Source organism: Chiloscyllium plagiosum, chromosome 1, assembly GCF_004010195.1.
Source record: "Chiloscyllium plagiosum isolate BGI_BamShark_2017 chromosome 1, ASM401019v2, whole genome shotgun sequence".
NCBI classification, from domain to species: Eukaryota; Metazoa; Chordata; class Chondrichthyes; order Orectolobiformes; family Hemiscylliidae; genus Chiloscyllium; species Chiloscyllium plagiosum.
Genome location: NC_057710.1, coordinates 138,539,229 through 138,554,215, shown reverse-complemented (window position 1 = coordinate 138,554,215; position 14,987 = coordinate 138,539,229). Strand labels below are relative to the sequence as shown.

At 37.5% G+C, this 14,987-nt stretch overlaps 1 protein-coding gene across 5 annotated transcripts in view; it reads right to left on the bottom strand.

Moving 5' to 3' along the window:
• The window catches only part of ablim2 (actin binding LIM protein family, member 2), a 408,138-nt gene that overhangs the window by 153,319 nt on the left and 239,832 nt on the right, over positions 1-14,987 (bottom strand). For all 5 annotated transcript variants that reach the window (XM_043698339.1, XM_043698331.1, XM_043698357.1 and 2 more), the window contains exons 10-12: positions 12,873-13,019; positions 10,485-10,517; positions 4,543-4,660 (exon numbers count right to left, since the gene is read on the bottom strand). In XM_043698339.1, coding sequence (XP_043554274.1) covers positions 4,543-4,660; positions 10,485-10,517; positions 12,873-13,019 — 298 coding nt within the window. The remainder of the gene's footprint in view (positions 1-4,542; positions 4,661-10,484; positions 10,518-12,872; positions 13,020-14,987) is intronic.

Here is a 14,987-nt window from a genome sequence, read left to right as displayed (position 1 = left end):
GTGGGTTTGTAAAAAATGTCAATGTCAAGTCGGTCGTCATTAATGGAGATGGAGACGTCCAGGAAGGGGAGGGAGGTGTCAGAGATGGTCCAGGTAAATTTAAGGTCAGGGTGGAATGTGTTGGTGAAGTTGATGAATTGCTCAACCTCCTCGCGGGAGCAAGTGATGAATTCAAACCCTCCAGTCCTGGCAACACCTTTGTAAATCTCATCTGAACTCTCTCCAATTTAATAATGTCCTTCCTACAGCAGGATGAGCAGAACTGTACAAAGTACTCCAAAAGCAGACTCACCAAGATCATGTACAACCTGAACATGATGTCCCAGCTCCTATACTCAATGGTCTGAGCAATGAAGACAAGAGTGCTAAACGCCTTCTCAACAACCCTTTCTACCTGTGATGCAACTTTGTATTTGAACCCCTAGGTCCCTCTGTTTGATAACGCCACCTAGGGCCCATAGTAACTGTATAAGTCTTGCCCTTGTTCATCTCACATTTATCCAAAATAAAATTATCGGTCACTCCTCAGCCCACTGGCCCAATTGATCAAGATCCCTTTGTAATCTTAGATAACTCACTCACTGTCCACTATATCACCAATTTTAGTGTCATCTGCAAACTTACTAACTCTGCCTCTTAAATTCTCATCCAAATCATTTATGTAAATCACAAGCAACAGTGGCCCCAGTACCAATCTCTGCAGAATACCACTGGTCACTGGTCTCCAGTCCGAAAAACAACCCTCCAACACCATCTCTCCTACTACCATCAAGTCAATTTTGTATCCAATTGACAAGCTCTCCCTGAAATCCATGTAATCTAACTTTATTAATTATTCTACCATGTGGAACCATTAGTAAAGGCTTTGACAAGTCCACGTAGATAATGTATATCATCCATCTTTTTGGTCACAACCTTAACAAACTCAATCAAGTTTGTGAGACATGATTTCCCATGCACAAAGCCATGCTGACTCTCTCAAATCAGTCCTTGCCTCTCCAAATGTAAGTAAATCCTATCTCTCAGAATCCCCTCCAAAGACTTACCCACCACTGATGTCAGACTCACCAGTCTATAGTTCCCAGGCTTCTCCTTATAACCTTTCTGAAATAAAAGTCAAAACATTAGCCACCCTCTAGTCCTCCAAACCCTCACCCATGATTGTAGGTGATATCAACATTTATGCTAGGAATCCCCCAATTTCTTCCCTAGCTTCAAGACAGAATCAGAGACTGCTCATATTGGATAATTCATCAGAGTGACAGAAGTTGTCAAGAAGTGATCTGTGTAGATCAGTGCTGAAAATAACTCTGTTTGCAATTTATATCAATGATTTACATGAATAAGTTGGAAAATGGAAACAAAAATACATATTCGAAATTTTCAATTGACACCATGATTGCACAAATGATGGTAAATGTTGAGCAGAACTCCAAGTAATTACAGGACAGAATTAATAAACTTGCAGAATGGGCAAATAATTGGCAAATGAAGTTCAACACACTAACATGAGGCGATGTATTTTAGTTGGAGATAGTGTCTTGGAAAATCAGAGGTCTTATAGGGAAGGTTTGTAGGAGTTGCCTCCTCAGGCAAGCTTTCTGTTTTCAATAAGTATGTGTCAATATTCTCATCTTCTGGTTTGACCAAGTTATACCTGAAAATTGCTGTCAGATTTCCTAAGGCTTTAAATGGTTGACCATAGTTAAATACGAAAAAACTGAATGACAACATGGCAGGCAGCCAATGTCACATTTGAAGTTTTAACCTTTCACCTGGAGACTGTATGATCATCCATCTTTCTGCCTCAGCTGGAAATTGGTTTGGGCCAGGTATCTTATTCTTAAGATTTTAAACTCCCACATGAAGCAAACCCACCTAGAATGTTACAGCATTCAACAAGATCATTCAGTCCGTCCTGTCTGTTTTTGCTGTTTGAAAGAGCTACCTAATATTGTCACTACAGTTCTTTACCCCCACAGACCTGCGAATATTTCCATTATCAATAGTTCATTTCTCTAGTTCTCTTTGGACATTACCACTGGGTCTGCCTTCACCCCATTTTAAGGAAGTGCAATCCAATTCATAGTGCTGAAGGACAAAATAATTTTCATCTCATCTTCGGTTCTTTTGCCAACCACATTAAATCTGTGACCTGGTTTAATATGCCTCCTGGCAGTGGAAACAATTTATCTTAATTTTATAGGTAAACTCTTCCTAATTTTTCACATGACTATTAAATCTTTATTTATTTTTCTTTGCAATGGAGAAAACAATTTCTAGTCTAACTCCCAAGAATGTTGGGTGGGTGAGGCATGAATAGGTCAATAGAATAATTATTTGCTGATGAATAATGAGTGCAATCAAACGAGATGCATTTGCATTTGCAGGTCATCCACGTTTTGCAGTCAGGACCTCAACCAATATAGTAAAATGGATAGTTAGTGCAGCAATTAACAACCTTATAAGGCATCATTGCAGATGGAGCACATGGTGTCCACCGAGAGGGAGAGGTGCACACCATGGGGGATGGAGCGCTTTATTTCCCCCTCCTATTCTATTTTGACTTAATCTTCTCCTCCTCCTCCTACACCTTTCCCCCCCTTCACTTTTGAAGTAAGCATTACTTAAGTTTTGCTGGTTAATGTTTCACTAGCCACATGGGTGTTTTCCTGGTGATAGAGAATGGTATCTTTAAAAAAAAGTCAAATGGGTCCATTTAAGTTGATTATCACTGACCTTTAAATTTAACATCTCCCAGTAGATTTGTTGGGATTTGGAGAACTCAGCAACAGAAACAAGTCATGAATGATTGGATGAAACAGTCAAGCACCTTTCCAGCAGTGCTTGAACGCTGACAGAGCAAATCTGTTTCCTCTCAGTACCTCAAGCTACCCGGACAATAACCATCCTCAATCTAACTCTCTTGATTAGCTGACCATATTGTCACCCCCAAACCTCTTATCTGAAATCTCACCTCTGACGTCCAACTCACCTTGAGATTTCCACTGTCCAACTATCGTCCTCAGTCTCTAATGTCCCACTAATCCCCAAACTTCATCCTATATCTGACTGATTTCCACTCAGCACCCCGGCGAATGCTGAGAGCTAGCCGGCCTCTTAAACTGCTTCTCTGTGGCCTGGAAACCAAGTTGAAATAAATCAAATCTAATCATTAAATTTAAAAAGATGTAATAAAAGAAAAATACAGATGATTTTTAAACCTCAGTACCTGTCAAGAGAGAAAGAGAGTTAAAATTCCAAGTCCACTATGTCTTCTTTAGAAGTGGATTCATACTGAACTTGGGACATTAAATTTGACAAGGCCTCTTGGGTAACTGTCTAGCTGTGATTTGGACTCCAAGTCACAACACCAATATCCTTGCCCCCTCCAACTGCTTGATTACCCCCTTGTATTTGCTATAAGGTTATCCTCAGGGCCTCTGAGTATTTAAAATTTTATACATTTACCAGGAACTTGTCATCTCAAAAACCTTCTCAACCTCTATTACTTCAATCATAGTTATGGCCATCTGTGAATACATCAATGTATTTTTCACCTGTTATGTCATTCTTCCTCATTCCAATTCCTCTGCAACAATTCCAGTTATTACTCTATCCTAAAGCAGTCCGATTTTGTGCAACCTTGCCACCCTATTTGGTGCTGCCCTGAACTTCCTGCACTATATCCTTTCCATCACCAAGTCTGCTGATTCCCACCTCCATAATATCACTCATCTCTGCCCATGCCTCATTCTATCTTCAGCTGGAGTCTTCACTCGTGAATTTGGTATCTCCACATTTGAAAATTCCACAAGTTTTCTGATGACCTTCCATCAACTATGACTCTATGACTCTAATCAGTTCCCATAAGTTTGAGGTCATCCAAAGCCAAGTACCAGTCTCCCACCTTCCTGAAGAAGGGCTTATGCCCGAAACGTCGTTTCTCCTGTTCCCTGGATGCTGCCTGACCTGCTGCGCTTTTCCAGCAACACATTTTCTGCTCCCACCATGCTTGCACTTGCTGATCCGCACTGGATCCCAGTTCATGAATACGTCAATTTTAAGATCCCATCCCTCGATTTCCGTAGCCTTCTCCAGTCCTACAAGTCACTAAAAACTCTCGTGTTCCTTAAATTACGATGTCTTGCATTTTCTTGATGAATATGCCTTCAGCTGTGTAAATCTTAAGCTCTGGAATTCTCTCCCTAGACTCCTCCAACTTCCTATCAGTCCTTAAAACATAGTTCTTAAACCAGTATTTTGATCACCTGTTCAAATGACTCCTGCTCTGACTTGGTATTCCTCTATTTTTCTGAGTAGGTTCCTGTGAAGCACTTTGGGATGTTTTATTATATTGAAGCCACTATATAAATGCAAGTTGTTGTTCTGTTGTAATATTACAACACTAGAAAGAATGTGAGATCAACCATTGAATAAGGTAATCAAAGTGTTCATGAATCTCAAATATTTCAAGTGGAAAGCTTATTTTAGTGTCTGCCTTTTTATGTTAGGACACACTGCAATAAGGGCAATTATTACCTGGTGTATGGAAATGCTGGGGTGAACGAGACCATGTTGGTGTGTAACGTCCATAACCAAGAGACCCAAAAGATCCAGGGCTGGAGGCTCTACGTTGTCTTGGTCCTTCCTGTTCATCCTGTAATGGAAAAAAAAGGATTTCTTGATATGTGCTGTTTAGCAGAAGTCAGTATCCTTCATTGGATCAAAGTTAATAGTGATTACAAGTGTTATGTTTACTCGGGGCAGTTCAGCTCTGGATATGCAAGTGTTATTGCAGTTCTAAGGAACAAGGGAAAAATATATCCTCACCATCAGAGTCAAACTGAATCCATCAATTTGATATTAGAATGTCCTAGCTTCATTCCATAGTGCTCCAACTAGTTACTGGGGAAGATTAAAGCCTAGCCACAGACAGTGAAATAGTTATTAACTCTATTCCTCACCCTGGCAATAGCCTGAGGTCGAGGACTGATTATAACCTTGTTATACTTGACCCCTGCCACACCCCAACTTTCATTCAGACAACCTGCTATTATCTCTTTAACATCATCCGACTGCATTCCTGCCTCAGCTCATTTGCTGTTGAAACCCTCAGTTATACCATCGTTCTCTCCAGAATTGACTGTTCCTTACAATGTGTAAGCTCTCATATTCAACTCTCCACAAACGCAAATTCATCTAAAGCTTTACTGTCTATATTTCAATCTGCAGTGAATTCCATTCACTATTGTACCTATGTTAATAGTGCTCCAGGTTAAACAAAGTATCAATTTTAACATTCACATCTTTGATCACAAATTCCTCCAATGACTACACACCTTGCCCATCACTGTAACCTCCAGTGACCCTTCTTCAGAACTGGTTCTTTTTGTTCATTTTGTAACCTTGTTACTCCTGGCCCTATTCTTCCAAGAGGTCTAACTTTATTCACAAGTCTGTTGTACGGAACTTTATCAAATAGATGTCCCCATGTACAACACAAATCTTACCCTCCTCAAATGCCTCTGTTGCCTCAAAGAACTACATTAAGTTGGTTAAATATGATTTACCTTCAACAAATTCATTGAAGCTTTCCCTAACTAGCTCACATTTGACTAAAGGCTTATTAATTTTGCCTCAAATTATCATTTCTAGAAGCTTCCCCACTACAGGAGGTTAAATTGACTTTGTTGTTCTTGTTGGGATTATCCTCACACACTTTTTTGAACAAGCATGTATTGTTGAAACTCTCTAGCAGTACTGAGAAAGTGGAAAATTATGGCTAATGGCTCTACAGTTTCCTCAGTATTCTTGGATTTATCTCATGTGTTCCTGGTGCCTTATCAACATTCAGTACAGGTTATCCAATACCTCCTCTTCATCAATTTCAACTCCCTGAATGTTGTGGGAATGTATTTATTTAAATCCTCAACCATGTTCCCCATTTCCATGTGTAAATCTCATTCTTTTCCCTGATCAGTTCAATCCCTCCTCATACCACCCTATTATTCCATCAGTTCAGTTGGCTGGATTGTGATGCACAGTGATGCCAACAACATGGATTCAATTCCTGCACTAGCTGAGGTTACCACGAAAGTCCCACCTTTACCTTTGCCTGCGGTGTGGTGATGTTCAGGTTAAACTCACCACCAGTCATCTCTTCTAATGAGAGAGCAGCCTTATGGTCTGATAGGCATATAAAGGGAAGATCACTGTTATCCTATTATGTTAGTTGCCAGTCATTACATACTCTCTTTTTTCTTCATCAATGCTAATGATTTGGATTTGTTTACCTTTGAAGGAATACACCTGTCTTAACTGTTTCCAATCTAATGGCATCCATTGTTCAGCTCATGTTTTGTCTGCTAACATTCATTTCTATGTGATTGTAGATGGCTTCCCCCCAGTTCATCATCTTTATTTTGGATTGTTCCTTTTCCATAACCAACCCAAACTTTATGACATGATCACTGTTTCCTTCATGTTCCCCAACTGAAACTTTGATACATATTTCCCACCTCATTTGCAAAACCAAGTCTCATTGTGTTTCCTTTTTTGCTGTTCTGGATACAACTAGAGTGGTGGGAACATTGATTTTTAAAATTTTGCAAACCAATTGTGATTAGATCAAGCAAACAGCAGCTAACTGCTGGTGTCAATTCAGATGACAATTTCTGGGTGTATTTATCAAACAGGTCAATTACTAATGAATATATTTGATGCAACACTATTTTATCACTGCATCAACAAAATATGTGTAATGTAAAATGCATATTTTCCTTAAATGCAATTCAGGAAAAAGAAGCAAGATTACTCCAAGACGTGATAGTGTGTGTTTTGGTTGTGTACATTGTAATGTAAGTAATTAATTAATTGATATTATAGCAGCTCTGTTGTAACATTAACTTTCAAAAATTCGCTGTAAAGATGAGCTGGACCCAAGGGTCTGTTTCCATGGCGTACAACTTTATGACTTGATCAGATGATCTTTCTTTAAAGTTACAGTTGACAAATTTATTCATTTTGTCCTAGAATAATATAAATATTCTATATTTAGGGGTTAATAGTCTTCTACAGCATCCAAGGATATTATTTTAACCCAACATATTTAGTCCCAACCAAATAAGAAAAATGCATTTATTTTTCGGAATATTGGATTCAAAATCAATTATGAGTGAATTCAAAGTTCTGACTGTTATTTGCAGCACTGACTAGACATCTATAAATGTAAACTAGAATCCAATACATATATATTTCACACTAAAATGATTCTTAACAATCTCAACTGCCCATTGACTATTTTGGCTTTATCTCATCAACTTAGAATGACACTAAATTCAATTCCAGTTAGATGGCGGTGGAGCACGGCTTCTGAGTCCAGGGCTCGTCCCCTTTTCATTATTTTTCTCTCTTTTCTTTTGTTTTTCTCTTTTACTTTACTTACCTCTAGCTAAAGAAATCAGTCATGACGACAGCATTGGCGAGTGGGCCCAACAGTATGGACTCAAGCAGGCTTTGCAACACGGACCCGTGGTAGTGGAATCAGAGGTGTATTTGGGTTTCTGTCGGTTTATTTATTGATAAGCAGTTATGGCGCCAACTCACGGCTGCTTTTGCAGAGGTGCATATGGGTTCCTGGTGGAATCTGCATCCAGCTCAAATTCATGGAGGCAGTGGTGGAGGTTTGGACTTGGTGGCATCTGCAGTGACTGTATTAGCAAGGTAAGACCAAAGCAGGGACTCTCAGTGTTGGCGGATTCAAGTTTGAGCCAGTGTGGTATCCGGTGGCATTGGTGAGGCCTGAATTGGCATCATCTACCAAGGTGGAGCTAACATGGCGCCAAAGAGTGGCAACTTTTGTTCCAGCGGGGACTCGTTCTTGGCCCCAGGCCCATGGCAGAGCATTTAGCAAGAAGGACAGTAAAGCGGAACACGTTTTCTTTATTTCTTCTTTTTTCTGCCTTCACATTCTATGTTTTGATTTACCTTTCTATGTTTTAAGTTGGCGCCGGAGAGTGGCAAGACAATATAACATTTTTCACTGTATCTTGTCACAAGATACATATGACAATAAATAAATAAAATAAAATGACTGGCAGCTTAAATGGGGAAGTTTATATATCTGGCCTTAGAGCTCTTGTTTCCCAGCTTGGTAGTATCTTCAAACCTGACATTAATGCATTTCAAAAACTCCACAGTTGAATCAGCAAATCAATTACCTGGATTGATGATGAACCGTATTGCTACTATTAGAATTACTCTGTTATTTAACCCAGTAATTACTTACACATGCCCAGTAGCAATGACTCGTAAATGTTTAGCATAGTTTTGTTTTTAAATTCAGTATAATATCAAGAAAATAATAATCAAGCAAAATTGAATAGCATTATATTAAATCTGTCATAAAGTTTACAAAGTACTTCATTCGCTATTTGAAATGCAATGATATTTACGTAGGTAAGATTCAGTAACAGAACAAATATAACTAAATTGTGCAACATCTGATGTATACATTTATGCCACCATGCAATACAAGGTATCCAATTAGTAAATCTAATTATTTACAGCAAGCTTATATAAATCCCTGTAAATCACAGCAAAAGCTAGGAATATTAAAGCTTATACATTGCTAAAAATGAGGTATGAAATCAAAATTATTTTTCTTGTCTTTCTTATACATCTAAAGCCAAACTTAAAAAAGGAATGTCAACATATGCAGCATGAGAAGAAAGCATTGGTTGTACTATAATTAACATGGAGGCGCAGCAAAAACTACTGACTGTCAATGTTAGTTGCTCATTAAACTCAGACCAGGCAGAAAGGCTGCAATTGGTCAGGAGGTCAAGGAGAAAGCAGCAGGGACTGGAAGTTTCCATAACTCTTTTTTCAATAAAAAGGGCATTGTGTATGTAGGTAAAAAGAATTTGTCCAAAGAACATATGGGACTAAGGATTTGTTAAGTTATTGTATTGAGGTTATCAGTATTAGACCAGCTTCCTATTGATGCTGTTAGCAGTTAATCAGAATTTAAATCTTCATTAGTGTTTCACAAAACAAATCTGATGACATCATCCAGTTTTACCCTTCTACATTTAAATACATACACACACACATACACACACACACGGAATGAGTTGGACATTTTCCAATTTATGGTCTTGACATTTTTCAAACACTACAACATTGCTCAAAAAATGCATTTGTGGAATCAAAAATGCACTAATCTTCTTCTGCATACTTGAACTTTGAAGATTTACTAAATGTGCACTTTGAAAGTATTCAAGGAAGTTGTAATGTCAAAAGAAATAAATAGAGCACAAAAGTACTGAACAATTATCATTGTAAAAGTGCCCTAGTTTCCAACTGACCCAATTCAAGGAACTGCCTTTATTTTCAAGGGGAAAAACCTGCATCTCAAAGTACATCATTTTGTAATCATTAAAGCAATGATAAAAGTTCACATGATTAATTCTGTGCCTCATCCTATATAATTCTTATTTATTGAATAAGGCCGACAATATCACTCGCAACAAGACTATCAGACTGACGGCTTATTTTTACACTGGGAATAAATGTCTGTGTTGCAAGGGAATCTGAAAACATGCCCATCACAGCACAATCGCATTATATTGTGCTGTGACAGTGACTCATTACATTTTCTTTTAAACAAATTCAAATTATGACAATTTCCAGAGGAAATAATCCTGTACATAATTCTTGTGCATTATCATGTTTCCAGAGACCTTTGGGATATATTTTGACTTTTATCAACCATATAATACTCCAGTGCAGCATATCACCTACCATTGTAAAATGTTACCGATTTTATTCTACTGGTATCCTTCCATTTCTGGTAATGGCCTCCTATTTTCTTTTATTTGAACAGAAAATTCCAAATCCAATACTAAACTGCTTTCCAAGAAAGAAAGAATTATAAAATGATTTTTGTTTTCTCCTTCCTTGATAAAACTTCATACAAATATTTTCAAGGGCATTGAGTAATATTTGTATCTGATTAATTTAAAGTGTCTTTCCTTCTTAGATTGCAGTTATTGCTAAAAATAATTCATAGCAGAGTACAAGTGCATATTTTGAGTGAATGTAACAAGGTTCAATAATTAATCCAGAAGTTTGAATGCATTTCAGTATTTCCTCTAATTCTCATGTCTGAACCAGAATAAATAGAATGAAGGGTCTGAAAATGGTGATGTTGGATGTTGTTCCTCCTCCTAATGTTTACTGGTAAGCTTGGGACAGACCTTTCTGTATTCTAAAAGGCCACTCAGGCGTTATACCAGTAGACCAAAACTCAAGACTAGATTTCTCCAGTCATCCTACTGAAATTATAGCACAAGTGGACCAGAATGTACATGTTATAGCTTGGGTGTGGGAAAAACAAATGCTTTACCTCCCCAAAATCGTTTATTTTTCACTTTTATGATGACAAAAAAAGATACAAAAAGGAAGAATCTAATGTTTACCTCAGTTGATGTTGAGCAAAGCAGTCGATGTGACTAGGAAAAGGAAGAAATAGATTTTGTTAGCTCTTAGAACAGTTCTTAGATTAAAGTAAACACACAGAATAGCTGCAAGAATACAGTACTATAATATAGAGTGGTACACAATAAATAGTGCAACAATTTTATTTATGCCATTCCTAAAACAAATTGTAGAATGTAAAGTAAATTAACAAATTCCGGTATAAAGTGCTCTGAATCATAACATGAGACACTCAAAAAAAAGGAACTTAGTTGAAACAAAGCTGAATGATTAAATGAAGTTCAATAGTCTTTGAGAGCAATACTCCAAAAAAAAACTTTAGGCCATCATTTACTTTAGGCCATCAGATTCTCAAACGTTTTGAAGAATAACCAAGAGGAATCAAATGGTCTCCCTAAATTGTAGATACTATTGTGATCTTTTACAATTTGAAGTACAGAACCACGGTGTTCTGCCAGCTATCTTACAGCAATCACTACTGATCACTGTTTGACTTAGTAGCATAGGATGGTAACAGCTAAGGCCAGACAATGAATATTATGGCTCTAATACTAATGAAAGAGTGGATGATACAGTTAGGTACCGAAGAAAACCTGTAAATCCATGTAATGTGGAATTCCATTTAGTTGTTGGGTTTCCTGAGCCCTCAGAAATCCAGCCAATTATCATTAAACGCAATTCAGATTTGAAAGTATACCGTGGAATATAATTTAATGCTTCTGGTATCTTGCTGCTTGAGAATGGTACTTGGACACATCATTCTACCAAACATTGCACAAATGGACGATGTATTTGTGGCAGTTGTGATTGTATTACCTGGCGTTCTTTAAATTTAGTATTCCCCAAATTTCTCCCACTCATTGTGGAGGTAGGATTTTAAACACTTGCCCACTCCACACCACCACCACCCCCTCCAACCCCCACGCAACTATGTCTCAGATCATGAATTCCAAAAACTTCCTTCTAGATTACATGTTGCTAATGAAAACGTTCTTCAACATTAGACACAGAAAATTTAGCATAACAGTTGCAACATTTTAAAAGATAACTTTTTTGTTACTAACAGGTCAGATTTGAGAAGAGTCACTAGACTCCTCAGGTTATTTTTAAAAATCCTACTTGAATTTAAAAAAAGTTACCAGAGTTTCCACACTTGTCAAATATCCAGTCAAAGATTCTAAAGTAAGAATTAAAGGAGAATACAGCTCTGCCTTTGCTACGTATTTGCATACATATCAAATTCAAAAGTTTTTTTGCCACTGTGCTCATTTGCAAAATTCAAGTTTATATACCCCGTAATTAAATTTTGCATCTAACTATATCCTTAGCTTTATGTTGCTAAGTATTGTAGGCATATAAATATGAATTAACAAGCCAGAGGTTTGTGCAGAATTTTGCATTAAGTTTCTTTAAAACATCTTGTTGGTCTTTATCTGAATTAGACAAGTTCCTCTTATAATTGAACCATTTCTGTTTTGACAAAAGCTCTTTCTGAAATGGCTCTTTTCATGGAGAAAGCTAATAGCCCACTGTATACAGATACATTTCACAATTAACAAATCTTATCACAACAAGTACACTTTGAAGCCACAGTGAAAGCAGATATGAGTTGATAGTGAAATCCTGTCCTGATTTATGATGAAGTCAGATTTGAGAAGTACGTAAAGTAGCTTTAAATTGAAGCATTTGTTTATGCAATATATATATATATATACATACAAATACTGAACACCTAATCAGCAAACAAGAAAAACAAACTTAATGGAATGACGGCTTAAAAGAGTACTAATTCAGAAGGTATACAAAACAAAACTGATTTTACATAATGAGCACAGGGTAGAACAAAGGGATTCTTTGGCATGGATTTGTCCTGGACAGGTAAATGAGAAGAAATGTCACAGCAACTTTAGCCACATAATGTGGCTCACTTTACACAACAGTTGCTCAACTCACAATGCAAAACATTCAATTAATTATTGTTCTGAATTTGGTCGGAAATAACCAACATATAAATTTGCAATCAATTTTAAAAAGCATGGCATAATATGCCAATTCCCACAGACTTCTTTTGAAGAGAAGTGCAGCTGGTTCTTTAAAATACAGCAGATTAAAGGTAAATGTATCCTTATCTGTATTGATATATTATCTTAAAAATCATGAGACAGTTATCTGCTGTCCCTGATAATTTTAGTTTGCGCATTCTGTGTTAGTTCATCATCAAGACAATTGCTTTATTAATTGATTAGCACGATCATGAATTATTGTTCAAATAAGTGCAATGGAACTGTCCAGTATAAAAATCCAGACCTCATCTTTTAAAAAATTTTTCAAATTCAAGAACTCTTCAAGACCGCTGAGTTGTTCAGTACCTCCCCAAGTCTATGCCTATCAATAGTGGAGTAATTGATATACGGTGTATAGGAGATCATGTCAGGGCGATCAATATTGTAAATGGCCTTAACTTTAGGAAGAGCAGCCAAATCCTTGTAGTCAAGAATCTCATCATCTAGCTTGGCCTGAGAAAGGAAGAACAAAGAAAGATACAAGAGATAATGATCAGGGATTGAAGAAAACAGAGGAACAAAAGTAGACAGATAACTGTTTCAAAATGTCGGACCACTAATATGTTTTTAAGAAAAGCTTAGTGTATATTTCAAAGGAAATAATTGAAATGAATCGCCAAGAGACTTTTGAGTATATATGTTGCATAAATAATTACTTAGCTATATATATCATGGTCATGAATTTATTCAAGTTGCTGCTGCTCCATTGTTACAACTTTGCTCTAAGTCCAGTGGAAGTTTTGTTTTTGCAGGTAGACAATTTTTCAGAATACTTTTGACCCAAAGTTATGGCAACGCAAGAGGAGCAACTCCAAGTAAATTTGGGAACGATGTCTCTAGTTAATCTTTTCATGTTTAAATACTGCAACATTGTTTCAGGATTCCATTTCTTTCACAGGGGGGACACATCCAGTTTAGATAAGGCAAACATCTCATTTCAATGCTCTGTACTAAGACTACACTCTATATTATGACTATACTAAGTTTCCAGAATCTAAAATCATGCAGGGACTCTATGGGGTGTCCGGGTAACATCATGGTGTTAATTATGTTAAATATCTTTAAGAACAGATTATTCTGTTACTTAGCAATGTATCAGCCAATTTCAATTGCTCAGCAGAATTTCTTCCCAAGTACAATGTCCAAAAGAATGGTGAAAATTTCTGCAGGAACTGCAGAAAATAATTATTTAAAATAAAAAGATTAATACCACACAAAATAGCTGGAAGACAGAATTAAGATGATTGTGTATACTCAATGCCTTTGTATACCAGTATCACAATGTAATTTCAGAGTTCATACATTTTCAAGTTAAAAGGCTATTAATCTCAACTTGAATTTAAAAAAAAAATTAGGTTCACACTTTTTTCAAACTTTCACATCGCTGTGTTTCTATGTTTTAACCAGACAATATTGATTCCACATGGGAGGCAGTGCCACATGATACTAGCTGCAAGGCTCTTCTTCACTGATATACAAATTCCTCCCCCTTTTCTTTACATTGAATTAGTTGTCTTCTTGAACATGTGTGCATAGATCTGGTCAGGAGTCATCATTGGAGTGCTGCTTTTATTTTCCAAATCAACAATGGTGTGTATTTCTTGCTGAGTCATCCAATTCTCCAGAAATGGAGAGTTTGAGCTAAAGGGAGCAGCTGAATAGTCTGGGGCTTCTTTTCCTGGAGCAGCGGAGGCAGAGGGGTGAACATTATAGAGGTTTATAAAATCATGAGGGCATGGTTAGGGTGAATAGCCACAGTCTGTTTGCGAAGGTGAGGGAGTTGAAATCTCGAGGGCTCAGGCTTAAGGTGACTGGAGAAAGATTTAAAAAAGGATCTGAGCTGCAACTTTTTCATGCAGAGGATGGTGCATGTATGGAATGAGCTGCCAGAGGAACTGGTGAAAGTAGGTACAAAAACAAAGTTTAAAAAGCATCTGGATGGGAATATGAATAGGAAGGGTTTAGAGGGATATAGGTCAAATACTGGCAAGTGGGACTAGATTAGATTGGGATGTCTGGTCAGCATTGACAAGTTGGACTGAAGGGTCTGTTTCCATATGACTCTCAATGTAGAGTGCAACATCTTTTGGTGCTCCATCAGACTGCAGTAGACATGGGAAGACAAAGCCTCACACCTTTTTACAGCGCTATCTGCGAATGGATAAATGGGTAAATGAGTCGAGTAGTAGGGCAGGTAAGTGAATTGGGTGAATGAAGTAAGTGAGCAATGGTCTGGAAATGGGATGATAAGTGAAGTGGCAGGTTGGTGAAGTGGATGAGTGGATAGGTGGATTAGGGGAAGTTGTCAGGTTTGCTGGGGCAGGGTAGTCAAGGGGTTGGGGCTTAACATGGTCGTAAGACATAGTTGCGTTAGGTCAGGGAGAGGCTGACATTTGGAATATTCAGAGGATTGAATCAGAT